General features: G+C 37.0%; 5 protein-coding genes across 5 annotated transcripts; 3 read left to right on the top strand and 2 right to left on the bottom strand.

Annotated features, from left to right (window-relative positions):
- Window positions 1-4,942: 4,942 nt before the first annotated feature.
- Window positions 4,943-6,518, bottom strand: EV154DRAFT_581686 (uncharacterized protein). Its single transcript, XM_051606649.1, has 4 exons — window positions 6,033-6,518; window positions 5,847-5,956; window positions 5,431-5,793; window positions 4,943-5,364 (listed from the first exon to the last, which is right to left on the bottom strand). The coding sequence occupies exons 1-4, from the start codon at window positions 6,298-6,300 to the stop codon at window positions 5,038-5,040; spliced, it is 1,068 nt and encodes a 355-aa protein (XP_051450977.1). The 5' UTR covers window positions 6,301-6,518; the 3' UTR covers window positions 4,943-5,037.
- Window positions 6,519-13,146: 6,628 nt separating this feature from the next.
- Window positions 13,147-14,668, bottom strand: EV154DRAFT_487942 (uncharacterized protein; the record flags this gene model as incomplete). The annotated part of the gene is made up of 4 exons (XM_051599041.1): window positions 13,147-13,256; window positions 13,706-13,720; window positions 13,888-14,215; window positions 14,654-14,668. The coding sequence occupies 4 exons, from the start codon at window positions 14,666-14,668 to the stop codon at window positions 13,147-13,149; spliced, it is 468 nt and encodes a 155-aa protein (XP_051450976.1).
- Window positions 14,669-15,764: 1,096 nt separating this feature from the next.
- Window positions 15,765-16,492, top strand: EV154DRAFT_487941 (uncharacterized protein; the record flags this gene model as incomplete). The annotated part of the gene is made up of 3 exons (XM_051599040.1): window positions 15,765-16,061; window positions 16,154-16,274; window positions 16,329-16,492. The coding sequence occupies 3 exons, from the start codon at window positions 15,765-15,767 to the stop codon at window positions 16,490-16,492; spliced, it is 582 nt and encodes a 193-aa protein (XP_051450975.1).
- Window positions 16,493-17,374: 882 nt separating this feature from the next.
- On the top strand, window positions 17,375-19,075 carry EV154DRAFT_487940 (uncharacterized protein; the record flags this gene model as incomplete). The annotated part of the gene is made up of 5 exons (XM_051599039.1): window positions 17,375-17,377; window positions 17,753-17,870; window positions 18,058-18,164; window positions 18,254-18,301; window positions 18,947-19,075. The coding sequence occupies 5 exons, from the start codon at window positions 17,375-17,377 to the stop codon at window positions 19,073-19,075; spliced, it is 405 nt and encodes a 134-aa protein (XP_051450974.1).
- A 3,507-nt stretch (window positions 19,076-22,582) lies between these two features.
- EV154DRAFT_571075 (uncharacterized protein) lies at window positions 22,583-23,440 on the top strand (the record flags this gene model as incomplete). The annotated part of the gene is made up of 2 exons (XM_051606233.1): window positions 22,583-22,923; window positions 23,323-23,440. 2 exons carry the CDS (start codon window positions 22,583-22,585, stop codon window positions 23,438-23,440), a joined length of 459 nt encoding a protein of 152 aa, XP_051450973.1.
- Window positions 23,441-24,052: the final 612 nt, after the last annotated feature.

The raw sequence follows: 24,052 nt of genomic DNA, 5'->3' as shown, positions 1-24,052 counted from the left end.
GACAATGTGTCTAAGATGACAGTAATTCCAAGTGTAACATATCTACAAAATAAGCAGTTAAAGCTAACAGGATATACACTGGGAAAATGATAACAACTTCAAAGATACACTAAAGATAGTGGCACAGCAGATAGTGATTTTTATATAAATACTTGTTCATTTTATTTCATAATAAAGTCAATCTTATAAACAGTCTCATATTACTTATATACTGCGTTATAATTTTACTTTCCTATAAACACAACACTCTGTTCAAAAAAAATCGGTTTTCAGGTTAGAGGATCTGGTACCTAGCTCAAGATCTTTCTCATTGTCACTCAATCTCTCACTCTCTGTACTATGAATGTCGTCAACAAAAAAAAATGTTTTGTTTTTGTTTTTAAAAAACTGATTGTAGAAGTCCCGCAATGTTTCGACACCGGAAGCGAGAACTGAAGGCACCCGTTGTTTTTGGAATAACTCACGCCAGTTTAAACCTGCAAAAAATTTCGATAGTCCGCAACGACTGCTGCTCTTGCCCGTTGTAATTTGGACGGAGGGAACAAGTCCACCAACAACAAAGCGGTAATACCTGCGTCCTCTACAATGGGAGCAAGAAAGGCTCCAAGTTTCAACGCGAGTCGGATTGATTCCAACTCAGAACGTGTTGGGTTGGGTGAGTGCAGCACTACTTTTTTGTATGATAAAGATAGATAAGTTAAGGTGATTTTGAAAACATCGTTGAACAACTTACAAGCACGTTGGCGCACGGTGAGCACGCCATCATTCATTTAAAAAAGGATCAAAGCCAGAAGAATGTTTCGAACCTGTGCTGCGACCATGTTTCCTTGTAAGAAATTTTACTTCCCTACGACCGTATTCAACTCCAACTGCCCTCTAGCGACACGAGCAAAGGGGAAGGGAATGGCATTTGTGGTGGTGGTGATTGGGTGTACAATCTCACCAGGAAAACGTCGAAAACGTCACCAACTAGAGAGAGAGACAACATTAGATGCAGGTTCCTTTTATCGAATAACCATTGCCATGGTAACAAACTTACCTTTATACTGACGGGCGAAAAAATCAGGGGGAGGGGCCGCCACAAAGGGAGCCGCAGAAGGAGCCGCAGAAAAAGGCGCGGGACTAGCCGCAGGAGGAGCCGTACCTTGAGCCACAGGAGAAGCCACAGGAGAACCCGCAAGAGTAGCCGCAGGAGAAGCCGCAGGAGAAGCAGCCATAAAGGAAGCCGTAGGAGGAGCCGCAGGAGGAGCCGCAAGAGAAGCCGCAGAAAAAGAAGCCATAGACACAGGGGCGGCAGAAGAAGAAGCCGCAGAGCAACCCCGGACGAAATAGTGATCGATAAATGCACGAACGCCATCATACGTAAAAAAACGAGCCCTTTTAATGGTTTTATTCTTGTCCAAAGAACGGTGATCTCATTGACTTATTTATGTTTTAGTGACATACACTTGGCGCACTACACCAGTCTTCCCTCAGAAGGCCCAGCCTTACCAGAGATAGCAACCCTGGATGAAAGTTGGAACTACATAAAGTTATAATGAATGTTTTCGTGGCTTGCTAATGGTATATTTCTAGGGCAAAGACGTTTCTTCGGTTTTTTGATTTTTATGGGTATGAAGTTAGATGAATAGAGTCTAATGGTATACTCATGTTTTAGATATACGGTCACGAACAAGTAAAAATCCGGTTCGAAAGATAATCGACACTAATCTTTAAGAGCATCGACGGTTTTTTCTATATAAGATTATAGGAATTAATAAACAAGTTCTAGTTGATGAGCGTTAAATTAGCCGCATGGTAAACGTTGGGTCGAAGGATGAGATTGTATCTCCAACTATTAAGAGCGAATTATCTGCTTGATACTGGAATATTTGAGTGGATGACCCTATTTTTGGGATATTTATCAAATTGCGTACAATAGTCCGCTTGGTTTGATATCTCATAAATATACAATCGGCAAATGTCAAGAGCGGAAAGGCGGACAGGACAGACAGAAGAATACTTGCTTCCACAAACAGAGTTGTTCACCGAATGAATTTTGACATTTTTACCCGAAAATAGCCAAAGGTCGAACAAAAATGAAATAGTTAGTTTTGACGAAAAAACTATTAAGTTAATGGAATAAATTACCAAGTATCAAGTGATGCAGTGTATAAAATATATTATAATCAGCAGTTACTTGAAATTAACTTGGTTCTTCCATACTTTTTTGGATGGAAAATGGGAAGACGTGCTTAAATACCAGCGAGTACGGAGTAAGTTATTAAAAATTTTACCAATCGGTATGGTAGGTAATTTTATGCCAAGAACCAGTACTAATAAATAATTGGAGTAGTTTTGGCATGATAAAGGAAATCTCTCCACTGTATATCGGGCAAACAGCAACTGAATAGGCACCGTATTTACCTTGAAAATTTTTTAAATACATAAAAACCCGACCATGTAAGCTGAAAATATTTTCTCCGACACTTGTAAAGGACTGACGCAATTTAGACAGTTTTAGGAAAAATTTGTACGTTCATGGAGCAAGTATGAGAACAAAATTCCAAGTAACTGTTACCAGCCAAAAAATACTTTGGTAAAAGTATAATTTACATAAAGGCAAAAAATATCCCTCAGAAGTCGAAAAAAATTTATAAAGATGTAGGAATAGTTTTAATAAAATTCCTATAGCCTGGGCAGTCTAATTGAATGGTTAAAAAAAAGTTTCTACCATAAAGGAGGTAAGACACGACACATTCAGATTTAAAAGCCAAAAAATACTTGCGTCAACTAACCAAAAAGTTTGACTGACACAGTAATAAGGATTTTTATAACAATCCTAGCTTTATATAAAGAATATATCTCCCAAATATTACGAACAGAGAACAATGTGCGAGCAGTTAACTGGAGTTTGTGGCCAAAAAACCTACGTGGTGTTTTATTTGTGCCGTTTGTTTATATAAGCAGTATTTATATCAAGTTTAGCATAGGATAGCGCATTTTAAAACCAGATACGACACCTTACAATCATTGTTGATGAAGTAGTACTTAAATTGTTAAAAGATAATTAAAAGGCTTAACAATATTTGATTGAACAGATACAATTGATGGGAAAATATTTCGAACAGTCAACGTATTTACCGGAGCAACTCTGATCTCCATCAACAAAAGAATTTGCAAATAATGATTTGGTAGCAATGAAGTTATTACAAAGACTAATATCTGGTAATCGATGGAATTACTTGACACACCAAGTACTGATTGCTGATTGAAATAGTTTTGGCATCGTATAAAGAATTTGTGAATTATACACAACGTAAGCAGAATATGAATGGACACAATGATGAAGAAAATACTTTACAAAATATCTTAAAAATAACAATAATGCCCATTAAAACTTTCGAAGACATTTGTGAATGACCACAACTGCATTGAAAAATCCAAAGACAAAAAAGAAAATAAGAAGAGTATTAACCAGATTGCAATAAGGAACTGAACTTTATTAAACTTAAAAATGTGGATTTCGTTTATACACAACGAATACAACTGTCATGAACCACGTACTTTGCACTTTGCCCTTGACCACTAATCCCGGACTATTGGAATGTTCTGGAATCTCATGCTGAGATTCAACAACCCCAGTGTCCAGAACCTTCCACGACCTTCCAAGAGATTAGTAATCATGACTCATGGGTCTCGGCCACTTAAGCTGAAACCAACACTAAGACTAATAAGTAAGCCAAGACATTCTTAAATGCAAACCCATGTTATCTGAAAAGATATAAATACTCCCCCTTTACATCGTCTTCCCCGTTCCATGTCGATTATCTTGTATCCTTCCCCTTCCCATTATAATCATTTATTATTATTAAATACTTTGTAAACCGCTCTTCCTTTTTATTTGTATAACTAGTAGGTATCTTCTCATATTATTGCTATAATATATCACCGCAAAATTTCTATCGCGGTCAATTTTTGATCAAATAATAACCAGCAAAAATGCGATGAATTTTTGACCGCAATCGCCGCGACGGCGGTCAATTTTTCACCGTGATCGCGGCGATGGCGGTCATTTTTTTCACCGTAATCGCGGCGATGGCGGCCAATTTTCACACTTTTTGACCGTAATCTTCGCGAATGCGATCAATTTCTTCACTTTTTGACCGTAATCTTCGCGAATGCGATCAATTTCTACACTTTTTGGCCGTATTTATCAAGAATGCGATACTATTATTGGTCGTATTTATCACGAATGCCATCAATTGTTTTACTATTATTGGCCGTATTTCAGCGGTATCCTTAAATTTTCCCTTGCTTATCAAATTTTATACCCTTGTATTATGAACAGTTATGTGTTTATGTTATGAAAAATTTTATTTATTTTTTATTAAATGTTTATAAAATAATAACGGCGAAAGGGATTATGGATTATGAGGTGAAATTACAGGTACAATGGAAGGGTATTATACAAATAGAAAAGCTACATACCTAAAATTAAAAATATTAGTGGGTGGCTTATGTAGATTACAGTGCTATTTTATTTACCTTATCCTATCGCGTGCTTTGTATTGATACGTAAGAGTATTATACGAATAGAAAAGCTACATATCTAGAGTTAAATTATTAATGGGTGGCTTACACAGGTCACAATCATTTAGTTATTTACCTTAGCCTAGGCTAGCGAGAGTTTTGTATGCATTATATCTATAGACTACAGTGTTAGAGTATAATACAATCAAATATAATCACTGTCTTACATTACAATTGAATGGCTACAATCAAAAAGAGCAGGTTTAGTTAGTTGCACAGAAGAATATTGAACTTACCTTCACGGATGCGAGAAGTCCACTACTAGTTTACCTTATGGTTAGGGATAGGATGGGGGCTGGACACCTCTATATTCACAAATATATAATATATATATTATCATACACATACATCAAAGCTAAATACAAAAAGATATTGTTGGGGAAAGAAAAGAAAAAATTTTATTTTAAGAAAAAATAGAAGGTTTTTTATACAAAATTTTTTTAGTTGACTTTTAAAAAAACGGATCTAAGCATTACGAGACCGTTGACTTTTTCTTCTTTCACCTTCTACATTTGAATTGGCAAGCTGTCTCTTCGCACCAGACACCTCCTCAGACACCTCCTCGGACACCTCGTCAAGCACATCGTCAAACACATCGTCAGACAAACAGTTGAGAATGTCTCTGCCAGAAGAGACTGACGGAGCATCGTCGTCTAGCATTCTGACCCGCCCAAAAGAACTCAACGTACTCATGCTGACATTGAATGTGGACGTGTTACCCAGAGGCTCTTCGGATAACCCCAAGCTGTCAAAGTTGTTGGAAACGCCTGAGGAAACTGGACGTCGTACTGGCTGATCATACAATAAACTTAGTTAGATACCACATTATGAACCATTGTATACAAAAATATTACTTACTTTAACTGGGACAGCAGTTTGAATGGCTGAAATCAGCATACGACGTGCCATCCAGTTCTTGTCGGCACGGTACAGTGGCATCACCGGGGTGTGAGCTTCTGCATCCGAGATCATCTCAGCGGCGAAAGTTGTTGGGAATCCACTTATACCCACACGCTTGTTCCAGAACAGAACGATGTACTCAAACAAGGCGGTCATCTCCTTACGGACCTTGACATCAAGTGAGCTCCATGTGAAATGTGTCAGCAATTTGTCACCGAGATATGCTACGACAAAATGCTTACACAGGGAATGGACGTTGTTGTATGACTCTTTGGCTCTAGCCGTGATATCCTGATCGCTGCAAAGCTCAGACGATATTGACTTGAGATACGCCTCGGTCACGATCTCAAAGTCTTCGATCTTGTTCTCCTTACGCATTTCAATTGATCTAGATCCAAAATTATCATCATGGCATCAATTTTTTCGACCAGACCATTATCCTTGTAGTGCGCAATTGCTCGACGGAGTTGATCTTGCAGATGCTCTATAAGTCGCAAAGTAAGAATATTAAAACCAAAATACTGTTACAAGATAAACCGAAAATGTTTGATATTTCATACCTGCTGACTCTACTGCGAGTGGCTTTTGGATGGAGGCCTTGCTGTTGGATCTTTGAAGCTTTTTGGGTTGACTGCAGCACTTACAATGTTCTCCAGATTTCAGGTACATGTGATTGCTCACGGCTACAGGAACATTACGAAATCCACGATTCATATCTGCAGTTAACTGAGCAAACTTAGTCTCCCACTTCGCTTCCATACGATTGATGGCAGTTTCGTAAAGACGGATAAAATCGGCGTTGGATAATGCAATATTGTTGGGGTTCATGTTATAAATTTTAAAAATAATTATTTAGAATAATATCAATGATTTAGTATAAATGTTTAGTATTTATAACATTTTGTCAGTTACTTAGCTTCGATTTGTATGGTTCGCATACACCAATCACAGTATTGTATCATTAATTCTGAACGCCGTTTTGGGAAGACAATTTGACAACAGCTCCCGACAGGTTCGTGTATTTGAAAGCCAATTTGCTTGGCAGCCATGACGGCATAAGAATTTTAAGTGGTTCCGACCTGTGATAGTCTAATTCTATAATGAATATAAAACCTATAAAAAACAGGCCCATATAATTTCACTTACTTGTTTAATTCAAATATTTTAAAATCATGCTGCAACCTAATCGAATTCAGAAATCGCTTACACCTTCAAGAGTCCATAGACAGGGCAGAGCCCACCGTATCACGAGCTTTATGTCTCCTGCTGCCAATACAAATCAAGCAAATAGTGAAGCAAATGATGTGGACATGGATGCTGTCCATACCGTTCCTTTCGCGCATGTCAATGTCGAGACTATCCCTGCGGAACAACGTTTTGACGAAGCATTGGATTGTAATGAGTTCTTGGATAGTGACATCCCTGATGTGGACTTTGAACAACGTAGTAGAATGGAAGAAATGGCGTATGTAAGGGAGATCATTCTTCCCTCTGCTGCGGAGCCAACTGTAACTGAAGAAGACACAGATGAAGGTTCGTAACGATAATTGAAATTTTAAACACTTATGCTTACCCAATAATGCTCCATATTAGCCCAAATGTATCAAGATCCCGACACCAAGGATATTCTTATTCCTGAACATCCATTCAACAATAATGAATATGACAGTATCCAATTCATGTATAGTTGCGTAAAGTCAAACATGACAGTCGAAGCAGTGATAGAAATGAAGAGATTGTTGGAGTTTTTTACGAACAGAGAACGATCCAGTAAGTTACTAAAATTATCGATCAGTTTTAAATTATAATAATGATACTAATTGACTTCCCTTTTTTTAGCATCAATCCAGAAGAAGAAATTTCATGCTCAAGAAGCTGGCCTTGCCATGATCAAAAGAAGATTACAACTTGATTTTGTCCGCGAGTATGAGATATGTTCGAAGAAGGGTTGCTATCTTTTTGATCCCATCATCGATGTCAATATGGCTGCTTGTCCTCAGTGTGGTGCCGTAAGACGTGCAACATCTGTTGTCAAAATGGTCGACATCGGTGATCATCTTGCTCATATGCTGACCTGCAATAATTTCCGTAAGGAGGTCGAGCAATACCGAGAGGTCATTGATGGTATGGAGGAAGACGATCCTTACACCGACTTTTTCTCTGGTTTGGCTTTCAAGGAGCTGAAAGCGAAGGGGCTTTTCTCGGGTAAGCATGATTTGGCCATTGTTCTCTGCGTCGATGGTTTCACATCCAAGGTTTCCCGACAAAGTATGGTAATGGTACATGTCATCATCCCCAGTATCGATCCGTCCATTAGGTAATGTATCACATATCTGTAGATATACTTCAAATTATTATTAATAACTTTATCATTTAATTAACAGATATACGGATGAATATACCTTCCAAGTAGCAATTTTTTTCGGCGATACCAAAACAAATTTTGAGTCGTACCTCCGTCCCATAATTAGAAGCCTTGATCAATTAAGCAAACAACCGCTTGTCGTTAAGCGTAATGGTGAACATGTTGCTACGTCTAACGTATTTTGTTTCGGGGTTATTGCTGATGGTGTTGAAATCAAACAGCGGCTGTTAATGTTTGGTGGCCAAACAGGGTTCCATGGATGTAGATTTTGTTTGGGTATGTGTTAAATTCCAACTTTTACGATTTAGAAAACTTATTCGTCTCCTTTATTCGATTAGTTGAAGGTGTTCACCCTGTTGAAGACAAAAAAGGTGGCATGTACTTCATTGAAAGGGGTATGCTATGAGAAGTAAGGAATCCTTGTTATCCGTAAGTTCTCACATTTTATATTCCCGTCTACTTTGTACTTACATTTTACACCCAAAGCCCAACGCTGATAACACTTATGGCATCAAAAAACCAAGTCCTTTTGGTCGATTAAATACCTTCTTGGGAATAGATTTCTTCTTTTGCGATGAGCTGCATATGTTCTCCAATGTCAGCAAACTCTGCTTTGATCTTCTTTCCCCAAGGTACAATGCCCGGTTTAAATTTGTTGGTCACGAATCCAAGTACCCTTTTCTCCTTTCCCCTGCGAACTTTGCCAAGATTCAACAATCGATGAACGATTCGCGCTGTAATATCCCCACAGATTTCAGTGGCTCTTTCAAGGGCATACATTCCGACAACGTCCGTTCTATGTATCGATCTGTTGATTGGATTGCTTGGTTGCTGTATGTGGTACCTACAATTGTCGCACCTCTCCTTCCCGCCAGTAGTACCACAAAGTCATTTATTGCTCTCTCCCGAGGCATTAAACTTAGTTTGCAGTGGGTTGTAACCGAGTCCAACCTTAAAGAAATCGAAAGGTAATTAGCTACATATTACAAATGCCTTATAAATATCTAACTCACTAATCATCCAATCTGATAGATCATTTGACACTTGGTTTGATTATCTGGATACGTGCCTTGTCCAAGAAACGATCTCCCGTACCATTTACAAGTCTAATATGCATCAATTAAATCATATTGTGTATATGATTAAAAGAATGGGGTAAGTTAAAATAATAGTACTAGTGCAAAGAAATCCACCGTCTAACCTGATTTTAATATAGTCCCTTGCGTTGTTACTCTGCACGATCTTTAGAAAGAACCATCGGTACATACAAAAGAAGAATCCGTTCAACTCTTCATCCTGGTGTCAATGCTGGCAACATCTTAGAAACTCGAGAAATATTTGCCTTCATCCAGTCGGCTGATATTATTGATTTTTCGATTGGCCGCGCCTCTGTTGATAAATCCTCGAATTTTGTAGAGCATCCGTCAAATAATCCAACCCGCCCATAGCTCTGGTCTCCTTTCATGTCAAACCCACCTCCTTTGGTGTTTGGCGATTTGTACCAGAGATTCACCGCCTCGACTTCGTTCTCCCTTAGAGGATACCCTTTTATCTTCTGGATCAAGGCTTTGTTACATTGCTTTGTTCGTCTAGAAGGAAATAAGGATGTATCTTTCGGTCAATTTCACGCTGATCAAACGATCATAATTTCGGCAAAATTATGGCTCAACAACCAAGTTTTGATCTCTGATTTTTTCAAGTCCAATAACAATTCGAGTTCTCGTGGTGGTGAATTCTTGATGTTCAAGGCCGTCCATCAGAACTTGTAAGTATCTACCCCTGCAATTGATTCCTTTGTGTTAAACGCTAAAATTATCCATTATGTAGACAATTTCGTTCCGTCGAGAGATGGTACGTTTGTAAGGCCTTGTTTTTTTTTAGTTTCAGTTTCCGTGAGGACTCTAGGTCCCATTATGTCTATGGTGAGTTGATGAAGACGAATGGGGTGTCCCCGTACTCCAAGGCTATTCCCCGGGTCAAGGCTTACTCCAAGAATGAGCAAAAGAAGTTTGTCGTTTTTGACGCGGAGGATATTATGTGTTCGGTCGGGCTGGTCAATGCCACTGATCAGTCGTCCAACATGTATGTCATACGTACGGGTGAGGCATTTGAGGAGGATATGTCGAAACTGGCTGGAAAAGTGGGCGACATAACTTTATAAAATAAAAGGCAAAATTAAAAAAATAAAAAAATTCTTTTGATTAGTGCGAGAAAATTTATCTGACGTGATACAAAATCTCAAACCCAGTCCATGAACCAAATCATCCGTTTTGTTTCTCTTATAAAATCATCAATAATTGTCGTAAAGAACTATTTTTTTCGACCAAATTATTCTATTATTTATATCTAACCTCTAAGGATAGCAAAATCAATATTTGAAGCTATTTGTTTTTTTTTCGGAGTTAAACTTAGGCGATTGCGGTCAAAATTGGATATTATCGCCAAAAATGCGATACGGTCAATTTTTGACCGCAATCATGGCGATTGCGGTCAATTTTTAAATAATCGTTCTTCAAATTTTGCGGTGTATTCCTAGCCACGTTTCTGACAACAACTATTTACAACAAACGGGAAGATGACTACCCTGGGTAGATTCTATTGACGTATTGTTTAAACTGTCAATATCCCGAAAGGTACATCTAACATAATAAAATAACAGTCCGTAACTGAAATAAATATATGTACTAGTGTTACGTGAATTATGAAATATCATCTGACATATGCCAAAAGCTGAAAGATGATAAATCACTTTAATCGTCGGAGTGCAAGTATGTCACCGCAAATGTGCTGCATATACTGTCGGAATACAACATAAAGACTCTAATTTGTCTATAATTGAAGACTACGCCTTGAATGCAAAATGGTATGTTATTCCTGGTTGCATAGTACATTTAGTTAAGTTTTGCTTTTAAGAAATGTTTCTGAAAATCATGGAATAATTATAAACGAGGTAGATTTTGGAACTTCTGGTCTGATATCCATCCATATTCAATATATTCGACTGCTCTATGTGCATTTCCGGACAGCCTAGAGTAAATGGATAAATACCACCACGGTCCAACCCGACTGTCATGAACCGCTTAGGTTTCAGTTGCATATTATCAAGCAAATTATCTCAGATCATTATTCAAACCCAGCTAGCCCATTGTCGCTGTTCCACCTGTTCCCTGTTCTCTGTCTCCTGTCACACATGTCACTGTCCAACATCATTATTGTATCCCGTCTAACGTCTCTGTTCCAAATAATGTATCTCCGCTATCCCATGTCCTTGTAAAACCCATTTAACACCCGTTTCCTTTGTACCTCTGCCTTTGAACTCCCTTGTAAAACATTAATAATATCAGCCAATGTTATCCTATGCATCTATCCCCGAAATTATCTGTATCTATTCCCGCTACCCAAAGATGTCCCGAACTCAATATGACTAATAATCTGGCTCTGTATATCTGATCCGCGAACTCTTGTTTACCCGATATGTCAATTAATATAAATAACAGCATGTTTATTTATTCATTCTTATTTCTGTATCCAAGAATTTATCTATTTTTCTGTTTCTTTGAATAAACCTTTTTCTACCTACATTCCTTTTATATATATATTAATACTAATAGATATATAATTTCTCTTGCGTTGTTGTCATGATCGTGTCACGTAGATGCATTAATTTTGGTAATTCTTTGTCAGCACCTTGTCATCTACGTGTCAGCTATCAATCATCGAATATGTCTCATAAATAAGTAATGGCTTACTAAACTTTGTCATTGCTTATTTTTATGCTAAATATCTATACAATCCTTTACTATAAATATAGCCTAACTTTCCCTCTTCTTTCTTCCCCTTCATCAGATATATTACCTAACAACCCTCTCTCCTCTTTTCTTCTCTCTCTCTCTCTCTCTCTCTCTCTCTCTCTCTCTCTCTCTCTCTCTCTCTCTCTCTCTCTCTCTCTCTCTCTCTCTTATAATAAAAATAATAATTATCTTTTATTTCTTTGTTCTTGTAAGCAAGTATCCTTCTGTCTGTCCTGTCCGCCTGTCCGTTCATGACAGTTGTACTCACCCTAATAGTCATTCTGTTCTGCTCTTGCCCCGCGCCGCTCCTGACACCGACATGAGTTTAGCCGTCTAATTCTCCAGTAGTTACTAGCTGAGTTCCGACATCTGTCAGAGTACAATACAAAGTTTTAAACGAATAGAAATAGCCATTGAAGTTACTTAAAACCCAATACTGAAATCCCTGTGTTAAATTTTTGACGAAATCATATTTTAAATCTGTACTAACAGCTTGGACAGACGACGCCATAAAGCATCTCTTTCTGGTAATTGTCTGGTCAAAGTTAAACTCCATAAATATCCTAAACAAACAAATTTTCACACAGCTATTGTGTATGCAAGTCAATATTTGCAAGATGTGGACTCTAACTTCTTAGCCCTTGCCAAAACATCGTATGAAAGTCAAGTCAAATTTTTTTTTAACATAAAATGCCTGTTTAAAAATGAATAAACAGCTAAACAAAACATTTTTTAGAACATGTGTAGTCGATCGAATAAAAGTTTTAGTGGGACTATATTTTGGTAACTCCAGTTTGTTTTCTGTATAAATCATAAAAATCTCAGATTTCTCGTCCGTTATCTGTCAAGATCCAATACATTTGCGTACTCTGGTCAGTTATCCCTCAACATCCGTTGACTTCAGGGTACTCCGGTCCGTTATCCCTCAAAATCCGTTGACGTTAGGGTACTGCGGTCCGTTATCCCTGAAAATCCGTTAACTTCAGGGTACTCCGGTCCGTTATCCCTGAAAATCCGTTGACTTTAGGGTACTCCGGTCCGTTATCCCTGAAAATCCGTTAACTTCAGGGTACTCCGGTCCGTTATCCCTACAGATCCGATACTTAAGGTTTCCCTGATTAAATTAAACTAATGACCAAAATACATTATAAGAAATTAGAAACGGTTCCGAAAAGGTTCAAGCATTCTAAACTTGTATGGGGATTATCTGAGCTAATTTCACATCTAAGGTAAGTCGCAAATCATATCAGAACATCCTTAAACGTGCGCTAAATTTCAAAAACGTATATACAGTGCCCTCCAAAGTATCGTAACCGTTTAAGGTTTCCGTATTTTGTGTAATGACATCACATACTGATTCATAGGGTGACTTTCCAAACATTTTTATTTTTCTGTTTTTTGTTATTATTAAGTGATGGATCCCGTTAACAGCGCTTCATAGGAAATATATAAGCTAGTATCACTATTATAAGATGTTAAACCCTTTTTTTTCATAACCTTCACTGAAACATTTTTATTCTAAACATGTAACCCATTTTTGAGTCTACCACACTTTCGTTTAGTCCAATGCTGCTCTAATGGTGTCATTGCTTTGGAGTCTGGTTCTAGTATTGGTGTATTGAACAGAGCTATAAACAAAATTAATCAAGATAACCTTTTCAATTAGTAGGCCTGTGAGGAGTGAATCGGGGCAAGAGCAGAACAGAATAATTATTAGGGTGAGGACAAAAGAAACAGACATTATATATCTATTAGTATTAATAAATATATAAAAAGGAATGAAGGTAGAAAAAGGTTTATTCAGAGGAGCAGGAAAAATAGATAAGATCTTGAATACAGAAATAAGAATAAATAAACATGCTGTTATTTATCTTTATTGACAGATTGGGTAAGCAAAGGTTGGGGGATCAGATTAACAAAGACAGACTATTAGTCATAGGCCGTCCCCAACCAAAACTTTTTTTACGTTTTGGGAACAAAAGTATTTAGCTCAAAATAGTAATTCAAACTATAAAAAAACATTTTATTAGCCAAAATGTATGGGGGGTTCGGCAATTTACAAATTAGTAATTTATACCCTCGTAGGTGGGGGCTATAAATTACAAAAAAGTAAAAACAAGTGTGACATGACTTAAAATAATATTTCTAATTAGTAAACTAGCTTGTTTTATTTACTGGTTGTATATGGGCCACATTGCTATCCTCAGTATACTAAAATTATAAGCTAGTACTTATACTGGGGCTACCAAACCTTTTTACAAATCGAGCGATTTGTTTTTGAAAATAAAGTTTGCTTGTGAACGGCCATATTTAGTTTGGGACATCTTTGGGGTAGCGGGAATGAACACAGATAATTTCGCAGATAGATACAGAGGATAACATGAGCTGATATTATTAATGTTTTATAAGGGAGTTCAAAGGCAGAGGTACCAAGGAAACGCATGTTCAATGGTTTTACCAGCACAAGGAACAACGGGGATACATTATTTGGAACACAGGCGTTAGACAGGATACAATAGTGATGTTTGACAGTGACATGTGTGACAGGAGGAAGAGAACAGGGAACACGTGGAACAGGAACAATGGGCTAGTTGGGTTTCAATAATGGTGTGAGACATTTTGCATGATTATATGCAACTGAAACATAGGCGGTTCATTACAGTCCTCTTACTATCAACCGGCGAGCTGACCGATTGTCTTTCAGTTTTCGACCGGCAGGTTGACCGTTCGTAAATTATTTTTTGACCGGTCAGTTGACTGGTCGATGTTTAATTGCTAAAACGTGGCTGTAGTGTTCGTTATTTCAAAATATATGGAGCTTTTACAAAAACTGCAATAGCAGAAGGTCAATTATTGTGTCCAAGGCCAATTTGTATATTGAGCTGAAAATTTTATGGCTAGAAAAATAAACACATTTTCAATTTTTTTTACGCAATCTCTGCCATAAACTTGATATAGTCATACTCCTGATTATTATTCCGCCTAATCACGTGGGCAAGGAATGTCCAAAAAAACAGAAGTTTACTATTTTGGTTGCCATGGAATCGCCTGTAAAGTCTTACCCAACATAATAATTGCCTGTGTTGAAGTTACGCAACTCCTTGTAAAGTATATCACTACAGGTGTCTAGTCCTAATGTTGTATTTTGTACGCATTATAATTAACCTGACTAAGTATTTCGATACCATGTTTTATATACCAAATAATGCGATACGAATCATTTCTCATGGAAAACAATTAATATAACGTGTCCCTAAGCCTAAACCTGATAAACGTTTTGCTCTTTTTTAATTAAAATTTTATACCCCAAAAAACGTTTTGCTACAGATTTCTGACAGACGAACGATTGTAACATTGGTTTGAAACATAAGCAATTAGTTTAAATATTTAGTTATAAAAACGTTTTACTGATAGTTATCAAACATTATTAGTGCTAAAATATTAAAGGGGGGAGTATAGGGAAAGCCCGTCGTTGGAAAGAAACAAAAAAGAGCAGACAGTAATTTTTTAACACCCGACTTCGATCCAATATAAGGCTATAAGATGACAACAAAATGCTTTTAATTTAAACATCCCACCCGTCTTTCGACACGTAAAGCAATGAATGCCTATCGGTTTTTTTCTGACCATTTTCTGCGCATACAATGATCGTGGAATAGACATAACACAGCTATTTCTGATAGTAAAGTAGGGATAGTATTTAATATAGCTCTCGGCTACTATTAAAAGAAGAACGCGAAAAAGAAAAACAGAATAATTCGACTTTTGCACCTACATACAAAAAGTCGCTTTCCGACAGGTACGCGATTGAATCCAAAATGCATATTGAAAGGTGGTGATGGACGTCAAATTTCTTTATCTCTCACCCTTTTTATTGTTCGACATCAAACACAAAGAAAGCATAAATAACTAAATTAAATAACGTGCATGTTAGTATCAAAAGCGAATGTAAGTACAAGGTAAGCCAATCATCTTGTAACAGATAACCAATTATTTTTGTTAGATCCAGAAAACCATGCCATCTTATTAGTCAAGGTTTGAGAATGTAAAACATTCAATTACCAACCGAAGAAGGTGAGCTCTTTTTTTATCTTACAAATGTATATATATTAAGATGTACATAATCAGAACAATCTATGGCCTCGCCAATTGAGGAGAGACCAATGGCTGTGCCAAGAAAAAGAATGGCCAAAGAAAACCATGAGGGTAGCTCTTCTGCCAAGAAAGGCAAATCGTATGCCTCAAACCCATACATTGATGACGAGGCCTCGTGTCAAAATGACACTGAAGAATCCAATACAATCAGTGTCGTCGAACCAGTAGAGGTTCCTACCACCCCTTCCAAGGAGGCGGATGCTATCATTACCCCAACTGTCGCAATTCGACAAAACATGTCGATTCTAAGCGCTCCACTCCGACTCAAGGCAATCAGAGTCTTAAAAATGCCTACTATGACAGCACCACCGAGCAAAAAGACATTGATAACTTTCTGAAAGATATCTTCTTTTATTTCAATGCTGGTCAGACTTACGATGTCTTGGGAAAGTGCATCCAATACGTCGGATGTTATCACTTTTTTTGTTTCTTGGCAGAATCGAAATTACAAGGCCAAGGAACACATAAAAAACACATGCAAGCAATCAAAGGTAAAACATACATGGCCTATTGCATACTTTAAAGATTTAACCTTCTTTCAATAGACGGTCAATCCATTAAATACCAGACCAGACTTTTAAAAGCTGCCGGTAAAAGACACAATGTGTTACTTAAGGACTTTAAGTACGGCGCTCTTGCCATTGTAATTCCTAACTCCGTTGCAGCCTTTGAGCGATGGAGCTGGGAAAAATTCCCAAACATTCATTAGTGTGATTAAGCAGGATAAAGCCTTAACAAAGGAATTACAAGATCTTCAGCTTCACTCCTCTTTCTTAGACAAAACTGGAGAATTAAATTACGTATATTATAAAGACAGCGGCTAAATTCGTTCCGATCATATTCAAAATAATAAGGAGTTCATTTTTGCTACTTGGCTTTAATTCAAGGTCGTAGTGTTTCATTGATCCTAATTGTGACACAATAAAATATCAATACGAAAGACTTTTTTTTTCATCCTCTCTTATCATTAACAAGAGCCACGGCTCTTTGCAAGGTAATTGACAAGATAATGGTAGTAATGTAGTGTGAAAGACTAAGGCGGTGCGTCGGTCCATGAGAGTGCCAGGTCCTATGAGAAGGAACCAGTACGAGATTCTTCTTTCATGTATAGAAACACCAGACAAATGTGGGAACGATACATGGAAGAACAATATTCTACTTAAAACAACGAGCTCTTTTTAACGGTTCTATTCTTGTTCCAAAGAACGATGATCCCATTGACTTATTTATCTTTTAGTACCCTACATTACGCGCACTACACTATTCTTCCCTCTGAAGGCCAAGCCTTGACACACATAGCACCCTGAATGAAAGTCGGAACTACATAAAGTTATAACGAATGCCTTCGAGGCTTTCTAGTGTTATATTTCTAGGGCAAACTTGTTTATTCGGTTTCATAGTTTTTATGAGTCTGAAGTTAGATGAATAGAGTCTAATTTTAGACTCATCTTTTAGATATACGGTTACCATATGTAAGAATCCGGTTCAAAAGATAATAGACACTAATTTTTGAGAGCATCGACGGTTTTTTCTATATAAGATTATAGGAATTAATAAACAAGTTCTAGTTCATGAGCGTTAAATTAGCCGCATGGTAAACATTGGCGCGATGGATGAGATTCGATCTCCCTGTATTAGGAGCGAAATATCAGCTTGATACCGGAATATTTGAGTGGATGACCCTATTTTGAGGATATTTATCAAATTGCGTAAAATAGTTTACTTGTTTTGATTTCTCATTAATATACAATTGGCGAATGTCAAGAGCTGAAAGGCCTACAGGACAGACAGAATAATACTTGCTGCCAAAAACAGAGTTGTCCACCGAATGAAATTTAACATTTTTACTAAAATATAGCTAAAACTAGTACAAAAATGATATAATCATTTTTGACCACATTACTAATACGTTCATGTTATAAATTTCTAAGAATCAAGTGATGCAGTGTATAAAATATATTATAAGTAGGAGTCACTTGAAATTAACTTGCTACTTCCATTTTTTTTGGATGGAAAATGGGAAAATGTGCTTAAATACAAGCGAGTACGGAGGAAGTTAATAAAAATATCACCAATTGGTATGGTAGGTAATTTTATGCCAACAACCAGTACTGATAAATAATTGGAATAGTTTTAGCATGATAAAGGAAATCTCTTCACTGCATATCGGGCAAACAGCAACGGAATTGACACCATATTTACCTTGACAATTTTTTAAATACATAAAAAACCCGACAATATAACCAAAAAATATTTTTTCCGGCACTTGTAAAGGACTGACGCAATTTAGACAGTTTCAGGAAAAACTTGTACGTTCATGGAGCAAGTATGAGAACAAAATAACATGTAACCGTCACCAGCCAAAAGATACATTAATTAAAGTAAAATTTACTTAAAGGGCAAAAATATTTTTCAGAAGTCGAAAAACATTTTTAAAGAGGTAGGAATAGTTTTAATAAAATGCCAATAGCCTGGGCTGTCTAATTACATTGTTAAAAAAGTCTCTACCATAAGGGAGGTAAGACACGACACAGTCAGACATAGAAGCCCAAAAATACTTTGCTCAACTACGCTAAACGTTTGACGGACACAGTAATAAGCATCTTTATAATAGTGCTAGCTTTAAATAGAGTATCTATCTACCAAACATTACGGACAGAAAACAATTATTGATCAGAAAACCAGAGAAATTAGCAAAAATGTCGATGTTACAGAATACCTATTATTTATACGATATGCTTAAACAAGTAGTACTTGTAACAGTTTCATAATTGACTAGCTCGTGTTGAAACAAAACATGAACACCAAACAGTCATTGTTTTTGAAGTAAGTCTAAAATTGTTATATTAATAATTAAAAATCGCGTACAAATATTTGATTAACGATATGAAGTAATAGCGGAATATCTGTGACGGTGGTAGTACTTAATAGGGCAGCTTTAATTAAAATGTAGAAATGAATCAGCAAATAACACAAAGTGAGCAATGAATTTACTAAAAACACGAATAGTCAGTAGTTGATGGAATTATTGTGTTTTGAGGTAAGTAAAATTATAACGCAGTATATAAGTAATTTGAGACTGTTTATTCGATTGTCTTTATTATGAAATAAAATGAACAAGTATTTATATAAAAAAGACTATCTGCTGTACCACTATTTTTAGTGTATCTTTGAAGTTGTTATCATTTTCCCAGTGTGTATCCTGTTACCTTTAACTGCTTATTTTGTAAATAGAGGAACAGTCTGCTCCACTACCACGTATCAAGCATGTTACAACCTGAGAACATCATGATACCATACACACAGTCCAGAAGGTTGCACAAGCTTACCTTCACACGTCAGACTCCCTCACTGACCGTTTTTGTTATTATTAATACAATTAAGAAATTAATGATACGTTTGAACATTTTTTAAAAATAATTTATTAAATATTTATTTTAGAAAAAGGTCATATTTTTAGATACTATTTTATTATCTAATGAATAGTATACTTTTTATATCGATAGCGATAGTTCCTCATATGTTACACTTGGAATTACTGTCATCTTAGACACATTGTACTTCCATATCTTTAGTAAGCCTTAGTCACTGTGTTCTTGTAACCTTGTGATATGATAGTACTAACTATCTATATTCGGTAATTGATTCCTTAATCATTCTTAATGTATTGATGTCATAGATATAGGTTTATTTAATGTAGCAACAATATAGCAGATCACCACATGACAGAGTTGGATGGAATTGAATTTAATCTGGCGGAATACGACAGAAGAGGATGTACATGACCAGAATAACATTGAATAAAATTGAATAGCATTGAATACCTTTGAATTGAATGTTGTTGAATGTAATTTGATGGTATTGAATGTACTTGCATGGAATTGGATGCCATTGGAGTTAATTGAGTGTAATTGGATGGCATTGAATGCTGCTCGATGGAATTCAGTGTAATTGCATGGAATATAATGTAATTGGATGGAATTGAGTGTAATTAGATGGTATTGAAAGCAATTGGGTGGAATTGAGTGTAATTGGATGTTAATTGACGTAATTGGATGGTACTTGATGTAATTGGTTGTAATTGAGTGTAATTGCATGAAATTCAATGTAATTGAATGGAATTGAATGTAATCACATGGAATTGAATGGAAATGAATTTAATCCGATGAAATACGATGGAATAGGATTGCATACAATGGAATCAATCCGAATGAAATGGAATTGAATGAGATAGGAGGGATTACGACAGAGTATGATTGAATGCAATGGAATCAATCGGAATACAATCGAATGCAATGGAATCCATCGAAATGGAACAAAATAAGATGGAATTAAAAGGTACATGATGTAATTCAATGGATTAAATGAAAGCAAGGTGTCAATGAATTAAGTAACTGTTAAAATTGATGTTGCAAGGTACGATAGGATTGCATGTGAGTGGATAAGAAAAAGAAGATATAGTTACATACAAATAGGATGGAAGATGATCGATCAAGAAAAGCAAAGATGAAATAGAGAGAAGTATAATTAAATTTAAAAAAGAATACAATCAACTAAGAAGAGAAAGGATAAAACTATGAGGATCATGAAGACATAAGGTCAAGTACAATGTATTTATAGAGGAATACCATCAAGTATAAAAAAAAGAAAGTAAATCTGCATGAATAACTATGTTTACGAGATGGAATGCCATTTGGATAGGATCATCAATAAAAATACATGACAGATAGAAAACAAAGTAAACAGCAATAAACTGACTAAATCTAAAAGAGAAGAGATGTATACTTGTATTCTAAAGACAGAGATGGAACTGAAAAAGGGAATTGTTTTATAGCGTCACAATGAAGACATAGGGGGGTATATAAACGCTGTCCGAAAAGAATGTTGTCTGTTTTTTTTTCCTTTTTTCCTTATAACTTTTTTTGACGTTATGGAATACCCTGATTTTGAAAAGTTTATAAAGTACTTTCAGTAAAATAATGCTCGTGAACCCCATCTTGGAATAAAACAATTCCAAAGAATAATGCGTGAGAGTGGCTTCCGCCTGGCGCATATGAAAAATCATATCACATTAGCCACGAAATGTGATGGTTATTATGTAACGGATCCAACTCCTTTGGACGTATTGACCATTAACTGGGTAGATTCGTGTGGCGATGATGAGTTAGAAGAGCACGATTCCGGCATATTGTTGGGTTGAGCAGTAGGAGCAGTTGATGACGAGGATGATGAATTTGAGGTAGCAGCTGCCGAATTAGCAGCAGCAATTGAAGCAACAACAACAGCAGCAACAACAACAACAGCAGCAGCTCCAGCAACAACAACCACAGCAGCAGCAGCGGCAGCATCAGCAGCAGCATCAACAACAGCAGTAGTAACAACAACAACATCAACAACAACAGCAGCAGCTCCAGCAACAGCAACAACAGCAGCAGATCTTGAAGCAGCCGTTCAAGAAGCGGCTAATGAGGCAGCAGCTACAGCTGTTCTAGCAGCAGCAGTAGAAGCAGCAGCAGCAGCAGCAGAAATAGCAGAAGCAGCAGCAGCTCCTCCAAAAACCGAAAGGGAGGCTGCATTAGCAGAAGCAGCAGCAGAGTTAGCTGCGGCCTTTGAGGCTGTTCATGAAACAACAGCGGCAACATCATCATCATCAACAGCAGCAGCAGCAGCAGCATCATCATCATCAGCAGCAGCAGCAGTAGCATCAGCAGCAGTAGCAAGCGTAGCAGCTTTACCGGCTCCTAGACCGTCTCCGGTCATTGAAAGATTGGAAACGTCCATGGCTAGAGCTACGAGCTCAAGAACAGCTGTAACAGCAGCAACAGCACCATCATCAACAACAGCAGAGCAAGAGGAGCTTGCTGATATAGAAGGTCGTCTCTTGAATCGACTTGAAAAAAATGATAATTCCAACTACCTCGCCAAATTACAAAGAGGGGACGATGAGCTCAACCCATGGTCCAGAAGTGTGGTTATGGGTACTACGTTCGATCGCTTGTTAGAATCAGGCGACTTGGCTGAGTTCACGTTTAGATTGTCGATAATCAAGGATACGTTTACAATGACAAACACCACATAACAAGTATTTAAATATATTGTCTGTTTATACCACTACCTGACATATTCGGAATACGTTGTGTACCAAAACATGCAGCCTGGAGACGCAGAGGATCTTATTGTCATGAACCGCTTAGGTTTCAGTTGTATATTATCATGCAAAATGTCTCAGATCATTATTGAAACCCAACTAGCCCATTGTCCCTGTTCCACCTGTTCCCTGTTCTCTGTCTCCTGTCACACATGTCACTGTCAAACATCACTATTGTATCCTGTCTAACGTCTCTGTTCCAAATAATGTATCTCCGTTATCCCTTGTCCTTGTCAAACCCATTTAACACCCGTTTCCTTTGTACCTCTGCCTTTGAACTCCCTTGTAAAACATTAATAATATCAGCCCATGTTATCCTCTGCATCTTTCCCCGAAATTATCTGTATCTATGCCCGCTACCCCAAAGATGTCCCAAACTCAATATGACTAATAATCTGTCTCTGTATATCTGATCCCCGAACCCTTGTTTACCCGATCTGTCAATTAATATAAATAACAGCATGTTTATTTATTCTTATTTCTGTATTCAAGATCTTATCTATTTTTCCTGTTTCTTTGAATAAACCCTTTTCTATCTACATTCCTTTTATATATATATTAGTACTAATAGATATATAATTTCTCTTTGCCTTGTCCCTCACCTTAATAATCATTCTGTTCTGCTCTTGCCCCGCCCCGCTCCTGACACTTATGATCCAAAATGGAGCAGACCAAGTCGGCTTCTATAAAAGGAAAGTACGGGGAGAACGTGTTCTCCATCTTTATGGATTGTTAGGAATCGCAGGTATTTTAGCCAGTGAAATTATCAATGTCACAAGCTACACCACGATTGAAGCTGGATTTCATCGCGAAATGGCTGTTTTGATGGCGCATCCGTTGGCGAGAAAATTAAGTTTTTTGAGAACAAATTCGATCGATTGGATGTTTGATCAAATTGAACAAAAATTACGAGCAATCAATGCCGATCATAGGGAAATAGCCGTGGCAAATGAGATCTTTTGGGATGACATGGAAGAAGACAAGAGGTCAAGGTAAAATAAAGTGTTTCGCAAGAGGTCAAATTCAAAAGAGACATAAAGACCAAGGAAAACGTAGAGAGTTCCGAGTAGAAAAAAAAAGGATTTTAAGCAAGATTAAATGAGAAAAAAATTTTGCACCCCTGTTCAATATAACGTGAGAAAAATGGATGACTCGGCACGTATGTTTATATTATCGAACTTGCTGAGAAATGGTATAAATAGGGGTACTTTATTTTTCAAGTTTACATGTGTTTCTCTCTCAAATATTTTTTTCTTATAAATCATGACGCAAACCTCACTAGAATATGAAGGGGATGTTTGGCAAGCTCAAATTCAAGATAACCCGGATGAGGCTATGTACCGGATGAAACGCTTGTTGGAGACGGCTGGTTTTGTGTTTGCTACAAACAGTGGTCCTATTTATATGGGTGTATCAGTAGGAGGAAGATTGGTGTTTGATCATGTTCCGTTACAGGTGTACATGTTCGAAAAAGATCTACAAGATGAAATAGCACGTGAAGGACAATAAAGTCAAAGAATAACGTTGCGTAGTTATCATGCTTTTGAAATAAAACTTGATTGCACTAATTTTTTGGTTTACAAGTGTGGGAGATGATAACTGCACAAAAATAAAGGGGATAAAGTTGTAATTCATACGGAAGCCGGGTATAGGCCTAGCGCATCTTTTGGAAAAATGAAATCAAAGATTAATAAGTACAGTATGGAGAGAAATGTAAAAAGAAGATAACGTCATGGGTTTTTAAGTGATAAACTTGAAATGAAAGTCAAGGCCGGGTCTAGGTCTAGCGCATCTTTTGAAAAAGTAAAATCAATGATTAATAAGTGCATTATAGAGCAAAACGTGAAAAGAACATAACGGCATGGGTTAGCGACAAGCAATTTGATTTGGATGCATATACCATTTTTTCATTTAGATGTAAAAACACGAGAGCTATAGAATGTTACTAGTCTTGGGGTCTAGACATTGGTAGCTATTGTAAAAAGTACGTTTAAATACCAGCATCTGTACACACCTCATTTTCACGACTGGGTTCGATTCCTATAAGAGACAAGTTTAGGCTGCTGACATCGAACAAAATAAATTGAGATCTTAAATAGATGTGCTAATACAGACAAGCGC

Source organism: Mucor mucedo (assembly GCF_025094135.1).
Source record: "Mucor mucedo strain NRRL 3635 chromosome Unknown EV154scaffold_212, whole genome shotgun sequence".
Classification (NCBI taxonomy): domain Eukaryota; kingdom Fungi; phylum Mucoromycota; class Mucoromycetes; order Mucorales; family Mucoraceae; genus Mucor; species Mucor mucedo.
Note: the sequence above shows the minus strand (reverse complement) of the source record. Positions and strands in the feature narration are given on the sequence as shown.